General features: G+C 50.9%; 1 protein-coding gene across 1 annotated transcript; it reads left to right on the top strand.

Moving 5' to 3' along the window:
- Positions 1 to 456: 456 nt before the first annotated feature.
- On the top strand, positions 457 to 12,884 carry LOC139232833 (uncharacterized). Its single transcript, XM_070863326.1, has 5 exons — positions 457 to 466; positions 1,900 to 2,028; positions 3,475 to 3,728; positions 11,106 to 11,207; positions 12,303 to 12,884. The coding sequence occupies exons 1-5, from the start codon at positions 457 to 459 to the stop codon at positions 12,882 to 12,884; spliced, it is 1,077 nt and encodes a 358-aa protein (XP_070719427.1).
- The last annotated feature ends 2,325 nt before the right edge of the window (positions 12,885 to 15,209 follow it).

The following is a 15,209-nucleotide window of genomic DNA, read 5'->3' as shown; positions in this document are numbered from 1 at the left end:
AAAAGAGAATTGGATAGATACGTGAAGAGGAAAATTATGAGGAAAGAGCAGGGGAGTGGGACTAATTGGATTGCTCTATCTCTCAGCCGGCACAGACACAGTGGGCCAAATGGCCTCTTCCTAAACTGTTTATCGTTCTATGATCACTGGTGTCTCCCTCAGGTATTGGGGTATATTTTCCCACTCGGAGAAGCATTTGATGCGTTCCTAGACCTGTGTAGAGTCCAGTTAGTGTCTTGCATTGCCCTCGCTCCACCTGGCTGTTCCTGTTTCCCTCAGATGTTGTACTAATCTAATCTCGTTCTCCTCCTGTGGACAGATAACGCTACTTTGAACCCTCACTGCAGCCCTGCTGTGGAATACTGGCCAGAACACTATCAGAAACTTTCCTTCTCTGAGCCAGCAGAAGCTGAGGTAGATCTGACTGAGAACAGTAGCACTGCCTCGTGCTGCTCGATGGGCGAGGGTAAGTATTGAGGCAAGGCTGGAGGTGCTTCAGGGAGCAGAACGCAATCTTACACCATTTGGGGAGGGTTATATGGAATGGTACCACACAGAAGGAGAAGGATGGCCCATTTTTCCTGTGCCAGATATGGCTTGAGTCCTGCTTGTTAACATCCTAATAAAACTTTCTCACACACAATGATTTCAACTTGTTTGGAATAAACAGATCGTGAATTACATTGGACTATGTGAAGGACAGTTCATTTGCATTGAGTCTGAGCTAAACGCTGTCTGATTAGTTTATGTACAAGGGGCTCATTGACTCAGCTTGCTGCTATGTAACCCACAATGGAATAAAGAGAAGGGAAAAAGACTTGAAATTCGAGCGCCTTTCACAACCTCAGGATGTCCCAAGGTGCTTTATAGCCAAGGAAGTACTTTGGAAGTGTTGTAATGTAGCCAATCTCCGTGTGACCACTGCCTAACTGCGGTTTTTGAACTAGTTCCAGTGGATTAGTGAGCTGTATGGTGTTCTAGTTCTGGGTGCAAGTGCATCAAATTGAATATTGGGAAGACCGAAGCCATTGTTTTCGGTCCTCACCATTGACTCCATCCCTCTCCCCAACTCCTGCCTGAGGCTGAACCAGACTGTTCGCAACCTTGGTGTCATATTTGATCCTGAAATGAGCTTCCGGCCACATATGCACAGCATAACTAAACCCGCCTATTTCCCCCTCCGTAACATTGCCCGTCTCCGCCCTTGCCTCAGCTCATCCGCTGCTGAAGCCCTCATCCATGCCTTTGTTACCTCTAGACTTGACTATTCCAACGTACTCCTGGCCGGCCTCCCACATTCTACCCCCATGTAAATTGGAGGTGATCCAAAACTCTGCTGCCCCGTGTCCTAACTTGCACCATGTCCCACTCACCCATCACCCCCTGTGCTCGCTGACTGACATTGGCTCCCGGTTAAGCAACACCTCAATTTCAAAATTCTCATCCTTTATTTTCAAATCCCTCCATGGCTCCATGGTCTCGCCCCTCCCTATGTCTGTAATCTCCTCCAGCCCCACAACCCCCCCCCCCCCCCCCCACCCCCCAAGAGATGTCTGCGCTCCTCTAATTCTGCCCTCTTGAACATCCCTGATTATAATCGCTCCACCATTGGTGGCCGTGCCTGGGCCCCAAGCTCTGGAACTCCCTGTCTAAACCTCTCCGCCTTTACCTCTCTCTCCTCCTTCAAGACGCTCCTGAAAACCTACCTCTTTGACCAAGCTTTTGGCCACCTGCCCTAATTTCTACTTGTACGGCTCTGTGTCAAAATGTTTTATATCATGATACTCCTGTGAAGCACCATGGGACGTTCACTGCGTTAAAGGTGCTATATAAATATAAGTTATTGTTGTAAGTATCTTTGACTGAACAGAATTAATGTGCGTCGGTGTTTGTATGCAGCTGCCACCTCTCCGGAATCTGTTGGAGATTGTGGCTATGAATATTCTTCAGAACAGAGGGACTTTGCTGAGACCGGTGACATGGGCTTTGTGGTGAAAGAAGTGGCAACCAATTCCTCTGCGACTGTAGGTAAGGTGCACATCGCCCTCCCCCACCACTGCTCCACCCCTTGGGGTTACAAACATTGGCACCTGATCTGGGAACCAGGACCAAGAATTTTATAATCAGGCACTACCTTCCTCCTGTTTCCTCGCTCCTCTCCTGGGGGCTGTGACTCACTGGGGTGCAGTCCCAGGGCACAGGCTCCACAAGGCTTGCTTCCTTGCTGCATGAGCCGAGACCGAGTGTGGTTAGTCAACTGTGGTGGCCACTGCTTTTTTTACTTTTTATACATTATATTCCAGTAGTGACTGGATTCTGATCTGGAGCCTAGACCAATTGTGACGCCAATATCATCATGGGCAGTCCCTCGGAATCGAGGAAGACTTGCTTCCACTCTTAAAATGAGTCCTTAGGTGGCTGAACAATCCAATACGAGAACCACATTCCCTGTCACAGGTGGAACAGACAGTCGTTGAGGGAAAGGGTGGGTGGGACTGATTTTCCGCATGCTCCTTCCGCTGCCTGCGCTTGCTTTCTGCATGCTCTCGGCGATGAGACTCGAGGTGCTCAGCAACCCCCCCCCCCCCCCCCCCCCCCCAGGGTGGTCTTTGGCCAGGAACTCCCAGGTGTCAGTGGAGATGTTGCACTTTATCAGGGAGGCTTTGAGGGTGTCCTTATAACGTTTCCTCTGCATGCATTTGGCTCGCTTGCTGTGAAGGAGTTCCGAGTAGAGCGCTTGCTTTGGGAGTCTCGTGTCTGGCATGTGAACGATGTGGCCTGCCCAGCGGAGTTTATCAAGTGCGGTCAGTGCTTCAATGCTGGGGATGTTGGCCTGGTCGAGGACGCTAATGTTGGTGCGTCTGTCCTCCCAGGGGATTTGTAGGATCTTGCGGAGACATTGTTGGTGGCATTTCTCCAGCGACTTGAGGTGTCGAAAGTACTTGGTCCATGTCTCTGAGCCATTGTAGGTCAGCGAGCACAGGTTGGACGGGACTTGGTGTGAGTTAGGACATGGGCAGCACATGTTTAGATGATTGGAAATTTACGGAGGATGGAAGATGTGAGGCCGGCCAGGAGAGCGTTGGAATAGTCAGTCTGGCGGTAACAAAGGCACGGATGAGGGTTTCAATAGCAGATGGGTGGAGATGGGCGATGTTACGGAGGTGGAAATGGGGGGGTCTTGGTGAGGGATAGGATATGAGGTTGGATGCGCATCTCTGGGTCAGAGAGAGGGCTGGAGCCGGTGGCTAGGGATCGGAGTTTGTGACCGGGACCAAAGACCATGACTTCAGTCCTCAAATATTTGATTGGAGGACATTTTTGTTCATCCAGAACCTGATGTCAAACAGTATGAAAAATCAGGCAGTGCAGAAGGCGAAGAGGTGTGGTGAGGGAAACTTCCATTTAATTTTGAAGGTGTGTTTGTGCTGCCATTTGTGATTTGGTCTTAAATTAGTGTCCCATTCCCTGTAGCTCCCAGCATTATGCTGTCTGAGGCAGACTCCCAGGACGATTTGGAAAGCCTCGATGCCAGTGAAGACTCTTGGTTGGATTCTGTCGCGGGGAGCGGCTCGAGCGAGCAATCCGCAGCGAAGAAGTGCAAAGGGCGGACAATCTTCAGTGCCGAGCAGCTGCAAGTTCTCCAACAACGCTTCCAGCTCCAGAGATATGTCTCCGCATCAGAACGGCAGGACCTGGGCAACGCGCTGGGACTGAGCAGCCAGCAGGTAATGTGCGGCTGTGGAGAGGAACCCACCTGTGAATGGGCTGATTCTTTACACACCATGCCTGTGTCCTTTGTAAATAATGGAGCACCAGTGCGGGCAGGGTGGATTTAGGGGTGCTGCTGGCAAAGATTAACGACTGTTGTGTGGGATCTCCGTTTTTGACTCGGCCTCCCATTCCCTTATTGCTTTACCTGAATGGACATGCGTCGTCGCGAAGCTGTCCCATTCATCAAGCCAAACGTTGCGTATACAGTTGGCCATGTTTTTTTATTTGCTGAATCCTGCAGTATAAATGACTCCCCGCAAGTGAGGCCCTAAAAATATACACCAGCTTCGACAGACGAGGACCCCACAAGATGCTGCGGTGTGAGCAACAAATGGATGCTGAGCCAAAGCAAGATATATTAGGAGGGTATAAAGGAGAGGTGAAGGTGTGGGGCCAAGGTGGCTGAAGGCCTGGTCTTCAAAGGTGGGGCAAAGGGATGGTGGTTGCCTAATAGTCGGGGGGGGGGGGGGGATGCCGGGTTCCAGGGCGATTTATAAAGCCCACTTGCTCACTTCCGTCTCTAACATCACCCGCCTCGGCTCATTTGCTGAAACCCTCATCTGTGCTTTGTCGCCTCTGGGCTCGACTATTCCAATGCTCCCCTGGCCAGCATCCCATCCCCCACCACCTGTAAGCTTCAACTCGTTCAAAACTCTGCTATCTGTCTCCTAACTCTCGTACACCCATTATTCTGTCCTTGCTGGCCCCCAGGCCCCCCAACTTCTCATCCTCTTCAATTTCCTTCATGACCTTGCTGCTCCAAATCTCTGGAACCGCCTAAACCTCCCCAAGTGGCTCAGTAGGTATCACTCACTCCCGGGTTGAGAGGTTGTGCATTCAAGTCCCGTTCCAGAGACTTTAAGCACATAATGGAGAGTGGCACTCCAGGGCGGTGCTGAGGGAGCGCCGCGCTGTCGGAGGGGCAGTGCTGAGGGAGCGCCGCGCTGTCGGAGGGGCAGTGCTGAGGGAGCGCCGCGCTGTCGGAGGGGCAGTGCTGAGGGAGCGCCGCGCTGTCGGAGGGGCAGTGCTGAGGGAGCGCCGCGCTGTCGGAGGGGCAGTGCTGAGGGAGCGCCGCGCTGTCGGAGGGGCAGTGCTGAGGGAGCGCCGCGCTGTCGGAGGGGCAGTGCTGAGGGAGCGCCGCGCTGTCGGAGGGGCAGTGCTGAGGGAGCGCCGCGCTGTCGGAGGGGCAGTGCTGAGGGAGCGCCGCGCTGTCGGAGGGGCAGTGCTGAGGGAGCGCCGCGCTGTCGGAGGGGCAGTGCTGAGGGAGCGCCGCGCTGTCGGAGGGGCAGTGCTGAGGGAGCGCCGCGCTGTCGGAGGGGCAGTGCTGAGGGAGCGCCGCGCTGTCGGAGGGGCAGTGCTGAGGGAGCGCCGCGCTGTCGGAGGGGCAGTGCTGAGGGAGCGCCGCGCTGTCGGAGGGGCAGTGCTGAGGGAGCGCCGCACTGTCGGAGGGGCAGTACTGAGGGAGGGGGCCCAAGTCTTTGTAAACAAATAGAAGGATGGAGCTGATTCAGGAACAAAAAGGAAAGCAACTTGTGCAAGCAGAGAGCATGCATGAGGTACTAAAGGAAGGGGAAGTAGTGATTTTGGATAGGATAAAACTAAAGCGGAGGTACTGAAAGATTGATGATCCTCAATGTATCAGTCACCAGTCCGGATGGGATGCATTCTCGGTTATTGACGGAAGCAAGAGTGGAAATTGCAGAGGCTCTGGCCACAAGCTTCCAATCCTCCTTGGATATGGGGGTTGGTGCCAGAGGATTATATTAAGAGTGTTAACCTATCAACTACAGGCCAGTCAGCCTAACGTCGGTAGTGGAGAAATTCAGAGACAATTAATCTGGGATCAAAATAAATCCAGCACAAATTTGTTGAAGGCAAATTGTGTTTAACTAACTTGATTGAGTTCTTTTGAAGTAACGAAGAGGGTTGATGAGAACAATGCGGTAGATGTTTTGTATATAGGCTTTCAAGAGGCATTTGATAATTTGAGCCTATGGATTAAAGGGGCAGTGGCTATGTGGATACAACATTGGCCAAAGGACAGAAAACAGCAGTGATGAATAACTTGTTTTTCAGACTGTAGGCAAACCTAGAAATGTAGAAAATAGGTGCAGGAGTAGGCCATTCGGCCCTTCGAGCCTGCACCACCATTCAATATGATTATGGCTGATCATGCAACTTCAGTACCCCATTCCTGCTTTCTCTCCATACCCCTTTGATCCCTTTAGCCATAAGAGTCACAATATCTAACGAACTGGCCTCAACAACTTGTGGTAGAAAATTCCACAGGTTCACAATTCTCTGAAGTATACTGTGGTGTTTCCCAGGGGTCAGTGTTGGGACCTCTGCTCTTTTTGATGTATATTAATGGCCTGGACAGGGCATAATTTCAAAGTTTGCAGATGGCATGAAACTTGTAAATGTAGAAAACAGTGTATGAGAGACTTCGGGAGGGGGCAAGACCGATTGGTGAAATGGATGGACATGTGGCAGATTAAATCTAATACTGGAAAGTGTGAAGTGATATATTTTTGATAAGAATGCGGAGCGGCAATATGAACTAACTGGTACAATGTTAAGGGAGGTACAGGAACAGGAACAGAGACCCTGTGGTGTATGTACATCATTTATTTGAAGTTGGCGGGACAGGTTGAGAAACATACAAAATCCTTAGCTTTATCAAGAGGCCTGAAAATACAAAAGCAAGCAAGTTATACTTTATAATATATTGATTAGGCTCCAGCTAGAGTATTGAGCCAATTCTGAGCACCACACTTTAGGAAGGATATTGAGGCCTTGGAGAGGTTGCAGAGATTTGCTAGAATGGTTCCAGGGATGAAAGACTTCAGTTGCATGCAGAGACTGGGGTTTTCTCCTTGAACAGAGACGGTTATGGGGGAGATTTCGTAGGTGTTCAAAATCATGAAGAGTAAATAAGGAGGAACTGTTTCCAGTGGCGGGAGGGTTGGTAACCAGAGGTCACATTTAAGAAAATTGGCAAAAGAACCAGAGGCGATTTATGATCTGGAATACACTGCCTGAAAGGATGGTGGAAACAAATTAAATAAGTGGAAATTTTACAGGACTATGGGGGAAAGAGCAGGGGGACTGAGATTAATTGGACTGCTCTTTCACAGTCAGCACAGCCAGGATGGGCCAAATGGCCTCCTGTGCTGTAACATTCTACGATCCAGTCCATGCATGGGGTATACACAGGATGGGTAGTTCAGTATCGAAAAGGCTGAAAATACTCAGCAGGTCAGGCAACATCGGCGGAGAGAGAAACAGTTAATGTTTCAGGTCAATGACCTCTCGTCAGCAGTGAGATCCTGTACTCCACAGTATATGCACAAAATGTGCACCGCATGCGTACGGCGGTATATGCGCTACATGGCGTGTACAGTACCCTGCACAGATAATGCTGTATATACACTGCACAAGGTGTACAGTCCTCTGCACTGGAAGTTTCCTGGTATTTTGAAGTTACTGGTGTTAGTTTTTGCCTGTTGTGCAGCCCAATGGAAGGATGAGGTTTGAACCAGGCAGTGATGGGAGAGCAGCCGAACTCCCCTCTCCTGGCTCCCAGCCCGGGAGGTGGGAGTCGTTGATGTGGATCCATCCTTCCAGCAACTCCATGTTTGAATCCGGTTTCCGCCCCTGCCACAATACCGAAACGGCTCTCATCAAAGACACAAATTACATTCTTTGTGACAAAGGCAAACTATCCCTCTTCATTCTCCTGGACCTGTCTGCAGCCTTTGACCCCATTGACCACTCCATCCTCCTCCAACGCCTCTCCACCATCGTCCAGCTGGGTGGGACTGCACTCGCCTGGTTCCATACTTGTCTATCTAACCATAGCCAGAGAATCACCTGCAACGGCTTCTCTTCCCGCCCCCGCATCATTACCTCTGGTGTCCCCCAAGGATCTATCCTTGGTCCCCTCCTATCTCTCATCTACATGTTTCCCCCTGGCGACATCATACGAAAACACTGCCAGTTTTCCCATGTACACTGATGACACCCAGCTCTACATTCACTACCATTTCTCTCGACCCCTCCAGTTCTGGATGAGCAGAAATTTTCTCCAATTGAATATTGGGAAGACCGAAGCCATTATTTTCAGTCCCCCGCCACAAACTCCGTACCCGAGCCACGGACTCCATCCGTCTCCCAACTCCTGTCTGAGGCTGAACCACACTGTTCACAATCTTGGTGTCATATTTGACCCAGAAATGAGCGTTTGACCACATATCCGAAGCATAACTAAGACCGCCTAGTTCCAGCTCCGTAACATCGCCCGTCTCCGCCCCTGCCTCAGCTCATCTGCTGCTGAAGCCCTCATCCATGCCTTTGTTACCTCTAGACCTGACTATTCCAACCCACTCCTGGCTGGTCTTCCACATTCTACCCTACATAAACTAGAGGTGATCCAAAATTCGGCTGCCCCATGTCCTAACTCGCACCGAGTCCCGCTCACCCATCACCCCCTGTGCTCGCTGACCCCGTGTCCTAACTCGCACCGAGTCCCGCTCACCCATCACCCCCTGTGCTCACTGCCCCGTGTCCTAACTCGCACCGAGTCCCGCTCACCCATCACCCCCTGTGCTCGCTGCCCCCGTGTCCTAACTCGCACCGAGTCCCGCTCACCCATCACCCCCTGTGCTCGCTGACCTACATTGGCTTCTGGTTAAGCAACGCCTCGATTTCAAAATTCTCATCCTTGTTTTCAAATTTCTCCACTGCCTCTTCACCTTCCCCCCCCCCCCCCCACCTCCAATCTCTGTAATCTCCTCCAGCCCCACAACCCTCTCAAGTTGTCGTCTGCTCTAATTCTGCCCTCCTCAGCATCCCTGATTTAAAATCACTCCAGCATTGGTGGCCGTGCCTTCTGTTGCCTGGGCCCCAAGCTCTGGAACTCCCTCCCTAAACCCCGCAACCTCTTTCCTCCTTTAAGATGCTTCTTACAACTGACCTCTTTGACCCAGCTTCTGGTCACCTGCGTTAATTTCTACTTATGCGGCTCAGTGTCAAATTGTTATCGCACAACACTCCTGTGAAGTGCCTTTGGACGTTTCACTACTTTAAAGGTGCTATATAAATACAAGTTGTTGTTGTGTCCACCCTGGATCCCAGGCCAGGTCTTTGGGCAGCAATGGTGAAACCAGAGAATGCTGGAAACGCTCAGCAGGCCAGGAAGTATCTGTAGAGAAACAATTAACGTTTCAGGGCAATGTCCTCCGTCAGATGCTGCCTGACCTGCTGAGCGTTTCTGGCACTCTCAGTACTTATTGCTGATTTGCTGCGTTCCCAGTATGTTTTTGTGGGCAGTGGCTCTGTGAATAGTATCCTGAGGGTCAGATCCCAGTGAGCAGCTGCTGCTGAGTCCCTCCAGCAGTTCATACTTTTGTAAAATCATCATCATCAGAGGCAGTCCCTCGGAATCGAGGAAGACTTGCTTCCACTCTTAAAATGAGTCCATAGGTGGCTGAACAGTCCAATACGAGAGCCACAGTCCCTTGTCACAGGTGGGACAGACAGTAGTTGAAGGAAAGGGTGGGTGGGACTGGTTTACCGCACGCTCCTTCCGCTGCCTGCGCTTGGTTTCTGCATGCTCTCGGTGACGAGACTCGAGGTGCTCAGTGCCCTCCCGGATGCACTTCCTTCACTTGGGGCGGTCTTTGGCCCAGGGACTACCAGGTGTCGGTGGGGATGTTGCACTTTATCAGGGACGCTTTGAGGGTGTCCTTGTAACGTTTTCTCTGCCCACCTTTTGGCTCATTTGCCGTGAAGGAGTTCCAAATAGAGCACTTGCCTTGGGAGTCTCGTGTCTGGCATGTGGACATGTGCGACATCACCACTGACGCCTGGGAGACCCTGGCCGAAGACCGCCCTCGGTGGAGAAAGTGCATCCGGGAGGGCATTGAGCTCTTCGAATCTCAACTCTACGAGTGTGAAGAGGTCAGGCACAGGCAGTGGAAGGAGCGCGCGACAAATCTGTCCCACCTTCCCCCGACAAATGTCTGTGTCACCTGTGACAGGGTCTGTGATTCTCGTATTGGACTGTTCAGCCACCAAAGGACTCACTTTAGGAGAGGAAACAAGTCTTCCTCGATTCTGAGGGACTGCCTATGATAATTATGATGATGTGGACAATGTAGCCTGCCCAGAGTAGTAAAATTAATAAGCTGGGAAAGTCTTTGGGAGTAGGATGTAGAGGGAGAAACTTATGGAATGTTGGGTTTCAATGATTTGGTGTGTAATTCTGACTCATGTCCATCTTGGGGATGGTTTGGTGTTTCGTGCCAATTGTCCACCATACTTTCTCGCCTCAGCGGGGATTCCATCTACTCCCGTTGCCTTGTTGTTCTTGAGCTTGTAGTTAGGCTGCTTTCTGTGAAGGCTCTTTTGTAATATGCTGCAGGTTAAAGGTGTGTAAATGGGCCGCTAACTGCAGTGCTCTGTGAATAGGGTAGCAGTGACTCAGTGTCCAAACCTTTCACACCTCACTCCACCCAGACATGCTGGGGCCGCTAGGGCCTTTGTTCTGCAGACGAGCAGCTTAGCACCCGAGGCCAGAGTCCGACACTGTGAACCTACTTTCGTGAAACTGCTGGAGTCAAGCAACCTAAAATATAAGGCCACCTGACTTGCTTCCACACTAAAAATGAGTTCTTGGGTGGCTGAGGAATCCAATGCGGGACCTACAGTCTCTGTCACAGGTGGGGCAGACGATGGTCGAAGGGACGGGTGGGTGGGGAGTCTGGGTTGCTGCACGCTTCCCTTAGCTCCTTCCCTGGTGTTGACGACACTTGAGGCTTTAGTGTGCCTCGGTCCCTGAGGCTCGTGTCCCCGCGCTCTTGGGCCTACCTTTATCTCTTTATCTCGCTCTCCCACTTGCGGGCCTGTTAACTTGGCTCCACTCCTCCTTCTTTCAGTCCGCCGTCTCAACCACCTTCCTCCTCCCGCACTGGATTCCTGCTCTCTCCAAATTCCTCCACTCTGCTTAAGCTTTCAAAGGGTTGTGATCGAGGCCCACTACAGAGAATCGAGCACAGGCTTCAGGCCGGCACTCCCAATGCTGCACTGTCGGACGGGCCTACTTTTGGATGAGGCATTAAACGGAGACCCTGTCCAGCCCCTCACATGGACGCGAAAGATCCCACGGCATTGTTTGCCGTCCCAAGTTTTTTTTTGAGTTTCTGCTGAAGTTTGGGACTAACCTGCCCAGGGTCAGAGGTCCAGTTTTAGCAGCCACTTGGGTGAGTTACTCTGTGGGGCTCTTGACACACGAGAGTCGCTGTTATAACGAAATGGAATTTTCTTTTTAGGTGAAGACCTGGTTTCAGAATCGTCGCATGAAAGTGAAACGCATTCTGAAGGAGCCTTTTAACGGCCCTCACATCGGCTTCTTACAGACTGACCTATCACTGGTGAGTCCATGTGCAGACATCCACAGTGGAATAGCCTGCTGCACTGACTGGGTTTGGGGGAGGGGGCGTGGAACGATGATTTTGGGAGAGTGTCCTTGCTCTTTCAACCAATATTCCTTTTGCATTTATGATTTTGGACAAACTGTTAAATTGCAAATCAGACTGTAAACGCGGGAGGTTAATGCAGACAGTGTTCCCTTCATCGAGAGCCCACAGGTGCTGTGGGGCAGGGTCTGGTGAAGGACGGCAGCAAGTTTGAAGGAATTGCAGAGATTACAAGGTCTTTGGTCTAAGCTGTCCCATTCACTCATCCCCTCCCCCTCCCCAACCACCACATGACTCAATCCCAAGTCCCGCCCTGTTCCCGGATTCCTTTTATTTTCTCTTTCTCCCCCGCCCTATTGGTCCTGTTAAATGTTTAAAATATAAACAGAAAGTGCTGGAAACACTCAGCAAGTCAGGCAGCATCTGTGGAGAGAGAAACAGAGTTTATGTTTCAGGTCAATGAGCTTTCGCCTGAATATTAAACGTTGACGTGGTCTCTGTTTCAATCTCTAACTCTGGTCGTGCGTGCATCCCTCAGCATCGCAACTGTGTATTAAAAGCTTTTCCTGTTTTGTCCTAAATCTCTTGTATCTAGGACATAGGAGCAGGAGTCGGCCATTCGGCCCCTCGAGCCTGCTCCGCCATTCAATGAGATCATGGCTGATCTTCGAGCTCAACTCCACTTTCCTGCTCCATCCCCATATCCCTTGATTCCCTTAATATCCAAAAATCTATCGACCTCTGTCTTGAATATACTCAACGACTGAGCCTCCACAGGCCTCTGGGGGCATCTATGTCCTCTTCTAAGTATCAGTCAGGAATTTCCTCAAAGTTGCTCCGACTCCAACTGTGATATCGCCAGAAGTAAAATGTGAGCAGCTTTTGAGAAGTTGCCAACCAGTTTTTCTGTCCCAGCCCTTAGAAGCATTTAAAATGACTATCTGCGCATCATTTCCTCTGCCTCCAGTATGCCAATGTTGAGTTTTAAAAGCCTGTTGATTTTATAAGGAACGATGTTGCTGTATTTAGAGTTTTCTTTCTCTTTTGCAGAATAACGCTGTGGTGTACGGGAAACCATCGGACTACCTGCAGCAGCCATTTGACAACTATTCACTGCCATGCTTGCCCCGACAGTTGGTGTCAACTCCCAGTAAGCAATGGCCCAGCCCTGGGTCAATGTATCCCAGTTTGGGCAACTTCCAGTCCACGCTCATTAAAAGCGAATTGCAATACACAAAGCAGTCTGTCAACTTCTCCATCAAGAAGGAAGCTATTGAGCTCTCCTCACGACCAGAGCTGGAGCCAAGGAAAAGCCCAGTGACTTCCTACAGTCACACCGTCCCAGTGCAACACATTGAATTCTCCTCACTCCAGCGAGCCTTGTGCTGCCCTGGGCACCTCCATCAGGGGCCCTCTCGCCTTGAGCACCTCCATCAGGGGCCCTCTCGCCTTGAGCACCTCCATCAGGGGCCCTCTCGCCTTGAGCACCTCCATCAGGGGCCCTCTCGCCTTGAGCACCTCCATCAGGGGCCCTCCAGGCCTGGCCACCTCCAGGGGGGCCTGTCTTTTGCATACGAGATGCACAAACCTGCAGAGGATGAAATTCTGTATGAAAAAGTGATCATTTCCTAGAGCACCCACTGGTGCCAGGGGTGCGAAAATCAACCTTACTATTGTCATGTTCTCCGTTCAAAGAATCATTGGGCTGCAAAGGGGCGATGATGCAATTCATTAAAACAGCCCTCTGTCCCCACAAATCCATAGCAGTCGCATTGCAGCCCCTGACTGCTTTGCTCAGACTACAGTCCTGTGGGTAGCTGTCCCTCTGCTCCCCTTCCCCCTCTGCTCCCCTTCCCCCCTCTTCCCTCCCCCCCCCCCCCCCCCCCCCCCCCGGTATCCTGTCACCACTTCTACCACCCTCTATCCTCCCCTGGGGTGCCCTGCGACCCCCTCTCCTCCCCCATCTGCTCTGCGCCCCCTCTATCACCTCCCCCGGGAGCCCTGCGACCCCTTTCCTCCCCTGGGGTGCCCTGCGCCCCTGGTATCTCCCTTCCCCCGGGGTGCCCTGCGCTCCCTCTCCTCCCCCCCAGGTGCCCTGTGCCCCCTCTCTGGGCACCATCTGGTTTTGCAACATTCTTTTTGTTTTGTTTGACACTCGCACCAAAGTTGACCAGCTCTTTTGAAAGGGCTCAATACTTTTTTTAACCTAGTTTTATCTTTACACTCCTAATTCTGGAAGGAATTTTTTAAAGGACTTCTCTGGAAAAAAAAAATCTCATTAGAAACTGTAATGTTGAATTGAGTCCATCGCATTTCATGAGTTCCCCTGACCCCTCGCTGATGGGCAGCGTGACCCCCTGACTCCTTTCTGCTAGGCAGTGCAATCACCCCCGACCCCTCGCCGACGGGCAGCGCGAACCCTGACCCCTCTCTGACAGGCAGTGCTGGTGGATCTGGCTGGATGTGGTATTCTACGATCTGCTAGCAGCAACAGTTCCCACCAGTGGTGATGTTCCGAGTTCTTTCCGTGTGTTGGGAGGAGGGACTGGGGAAAAGCGCTTGCTCGGTGGGATCTCCAGGTGCATTTCTCTGGTCCGGGTGGGAGGGGTGAGTGCGGGGGATGTGTGGGGGGGGGGCAGCTGTAATTTTCTACTGTTGTGTATCTGATTTAAATAATCAGTGATTTTGTACCTTGCCTGATAAATTGTCATCAGTTTGTTAAGACTTCAATAAAGCTGCAGGATTCTCTGTCAAGGTGGCTGTTTGTGTAACTCGTGCAGCACGTACAGTCCTGGGGTTATGGTCAGAGTCCTGGGGTCAGGGTCATTGAGGGTAAACATAGAAAATAGGTGCAGGAGTAGGCCATTCGGCCCTTTGAGCCTGCACCACCATTCAATATGATCATGGTTGATCATGCAACTTCAGTACCCCATTCCTGCTTTCTCTCCATACCCCTTGATCCCTTTAGCCGTAAGGGCCACATCTAACTCTCTTGAATATATCTAACGAACTGGCCTCAACAACTTTCTGTGGTAGAGAATTCCACAGGTTCACAATTCTCTGAGTGAAGAAATTTCTCCTTATCTCGGTCTTAAATAGCTTACCCCTTATCCTTAGATTATGACCCCTGGTTCTGGACTTCCCCAACATCAGGAACATTCTTCCTGCACCTAACCTGTCCAAAGCTGTCAATTTTATATTTCTATGAGATCCCCTCATTCTTCTAAATTCCAGTGAATATAAGCCTAGTCGATCCAGTCTTTCTTCATATGTCAGTCCTGCCATCCCGGGAATCAGTCTAGTGAACCTTCGTTGCACTCCCTCAATAGCAAGAATGTCCTTCCTCCGATTAGGAGACCAAAACTGTACACAATATTCAAGGTGTGGCCTCACCAAGGCCCTGTACAACTGCAGTAAGACCTCACTGTTCCGATACTCAATTCCTCTCGCTATGAAGGCCAACATGCCATTTGCCGCCTTCACTGCCTGCTGTACCTGCATGCCAACTTTCAATGACCGATGTACTATGACACTCGGGTCTCGCTGCACCTCTCCTTTTCCTAATCTGTCACCATTCAGATAATATTCTGCCTTCCTGTTTTTGCCATCAAAGTGGATAACCTCACTTTTTAATCTACATTATACCGCAACTGCCATGCATTTTCCCGCTCACCTAACCTGTCCAAGTCCCCCTGCAGCCTCTTAGCATCCTCCTCACAGCTCACACTGCCACCCAGCTTAGTGTGACAGGACATCGAGCAGCCACAAGTTTCAGCTCCTCACGGTTTGTCTTTCTATAGCACCTTTCACATCTTCAGGATGTCCCAAAGCACTTCACAGCCAATGAAGTACTTTTTTGGAAGTGTAGTCACTGTTGTAATGTAGGAAATGCGGTAGCCAATTTGTACACAGCAGGCTCCCATAAACGGCAATGAAATAAAAGATCAGAATTTATTT

Source organism: Pristiophorus japonicus, chromosome 20 (assembly GCF_044704955.1).
Source record: "Pristiophorus japonicus isolate sPriJap1 chromosome 20, sPriJap1.hap1, whole genome shotgun sequence".
In the NCBI taxonomy this organism is placed as follows: Eukaryota; Metazoa; Chordata; class Chondrichthyes; family Pristiophoridae; genus Pristiophorus; species Pristiophorus japonicus.
The sequence above is the reverse complement of the archived record's forward strand: the minus strand, read 5'-3'. Positions and strand labels throughout refer to the sequence as shown.

Excerpts from the sequence above, each read along its gene's own strand:
- LOC139232833 (XM_070863326.1), top strand. Across the intron at positions 2,029-3,474 it reads CAATTCCTCTGCGACTGTAG|CTCCCAGCATTATGCTGTCT; the intron begins GTAAGGTGCACA and ends CATTCCCTGTAG. Across the intron at positions 3,729-11,105 it reads TGGGACTGAGCAGCCAGCAG|GTGAAGACCTGGTTTCAGAA; the intron begins GTAATGTGCGGC and ends TTTTCTTTTTAG.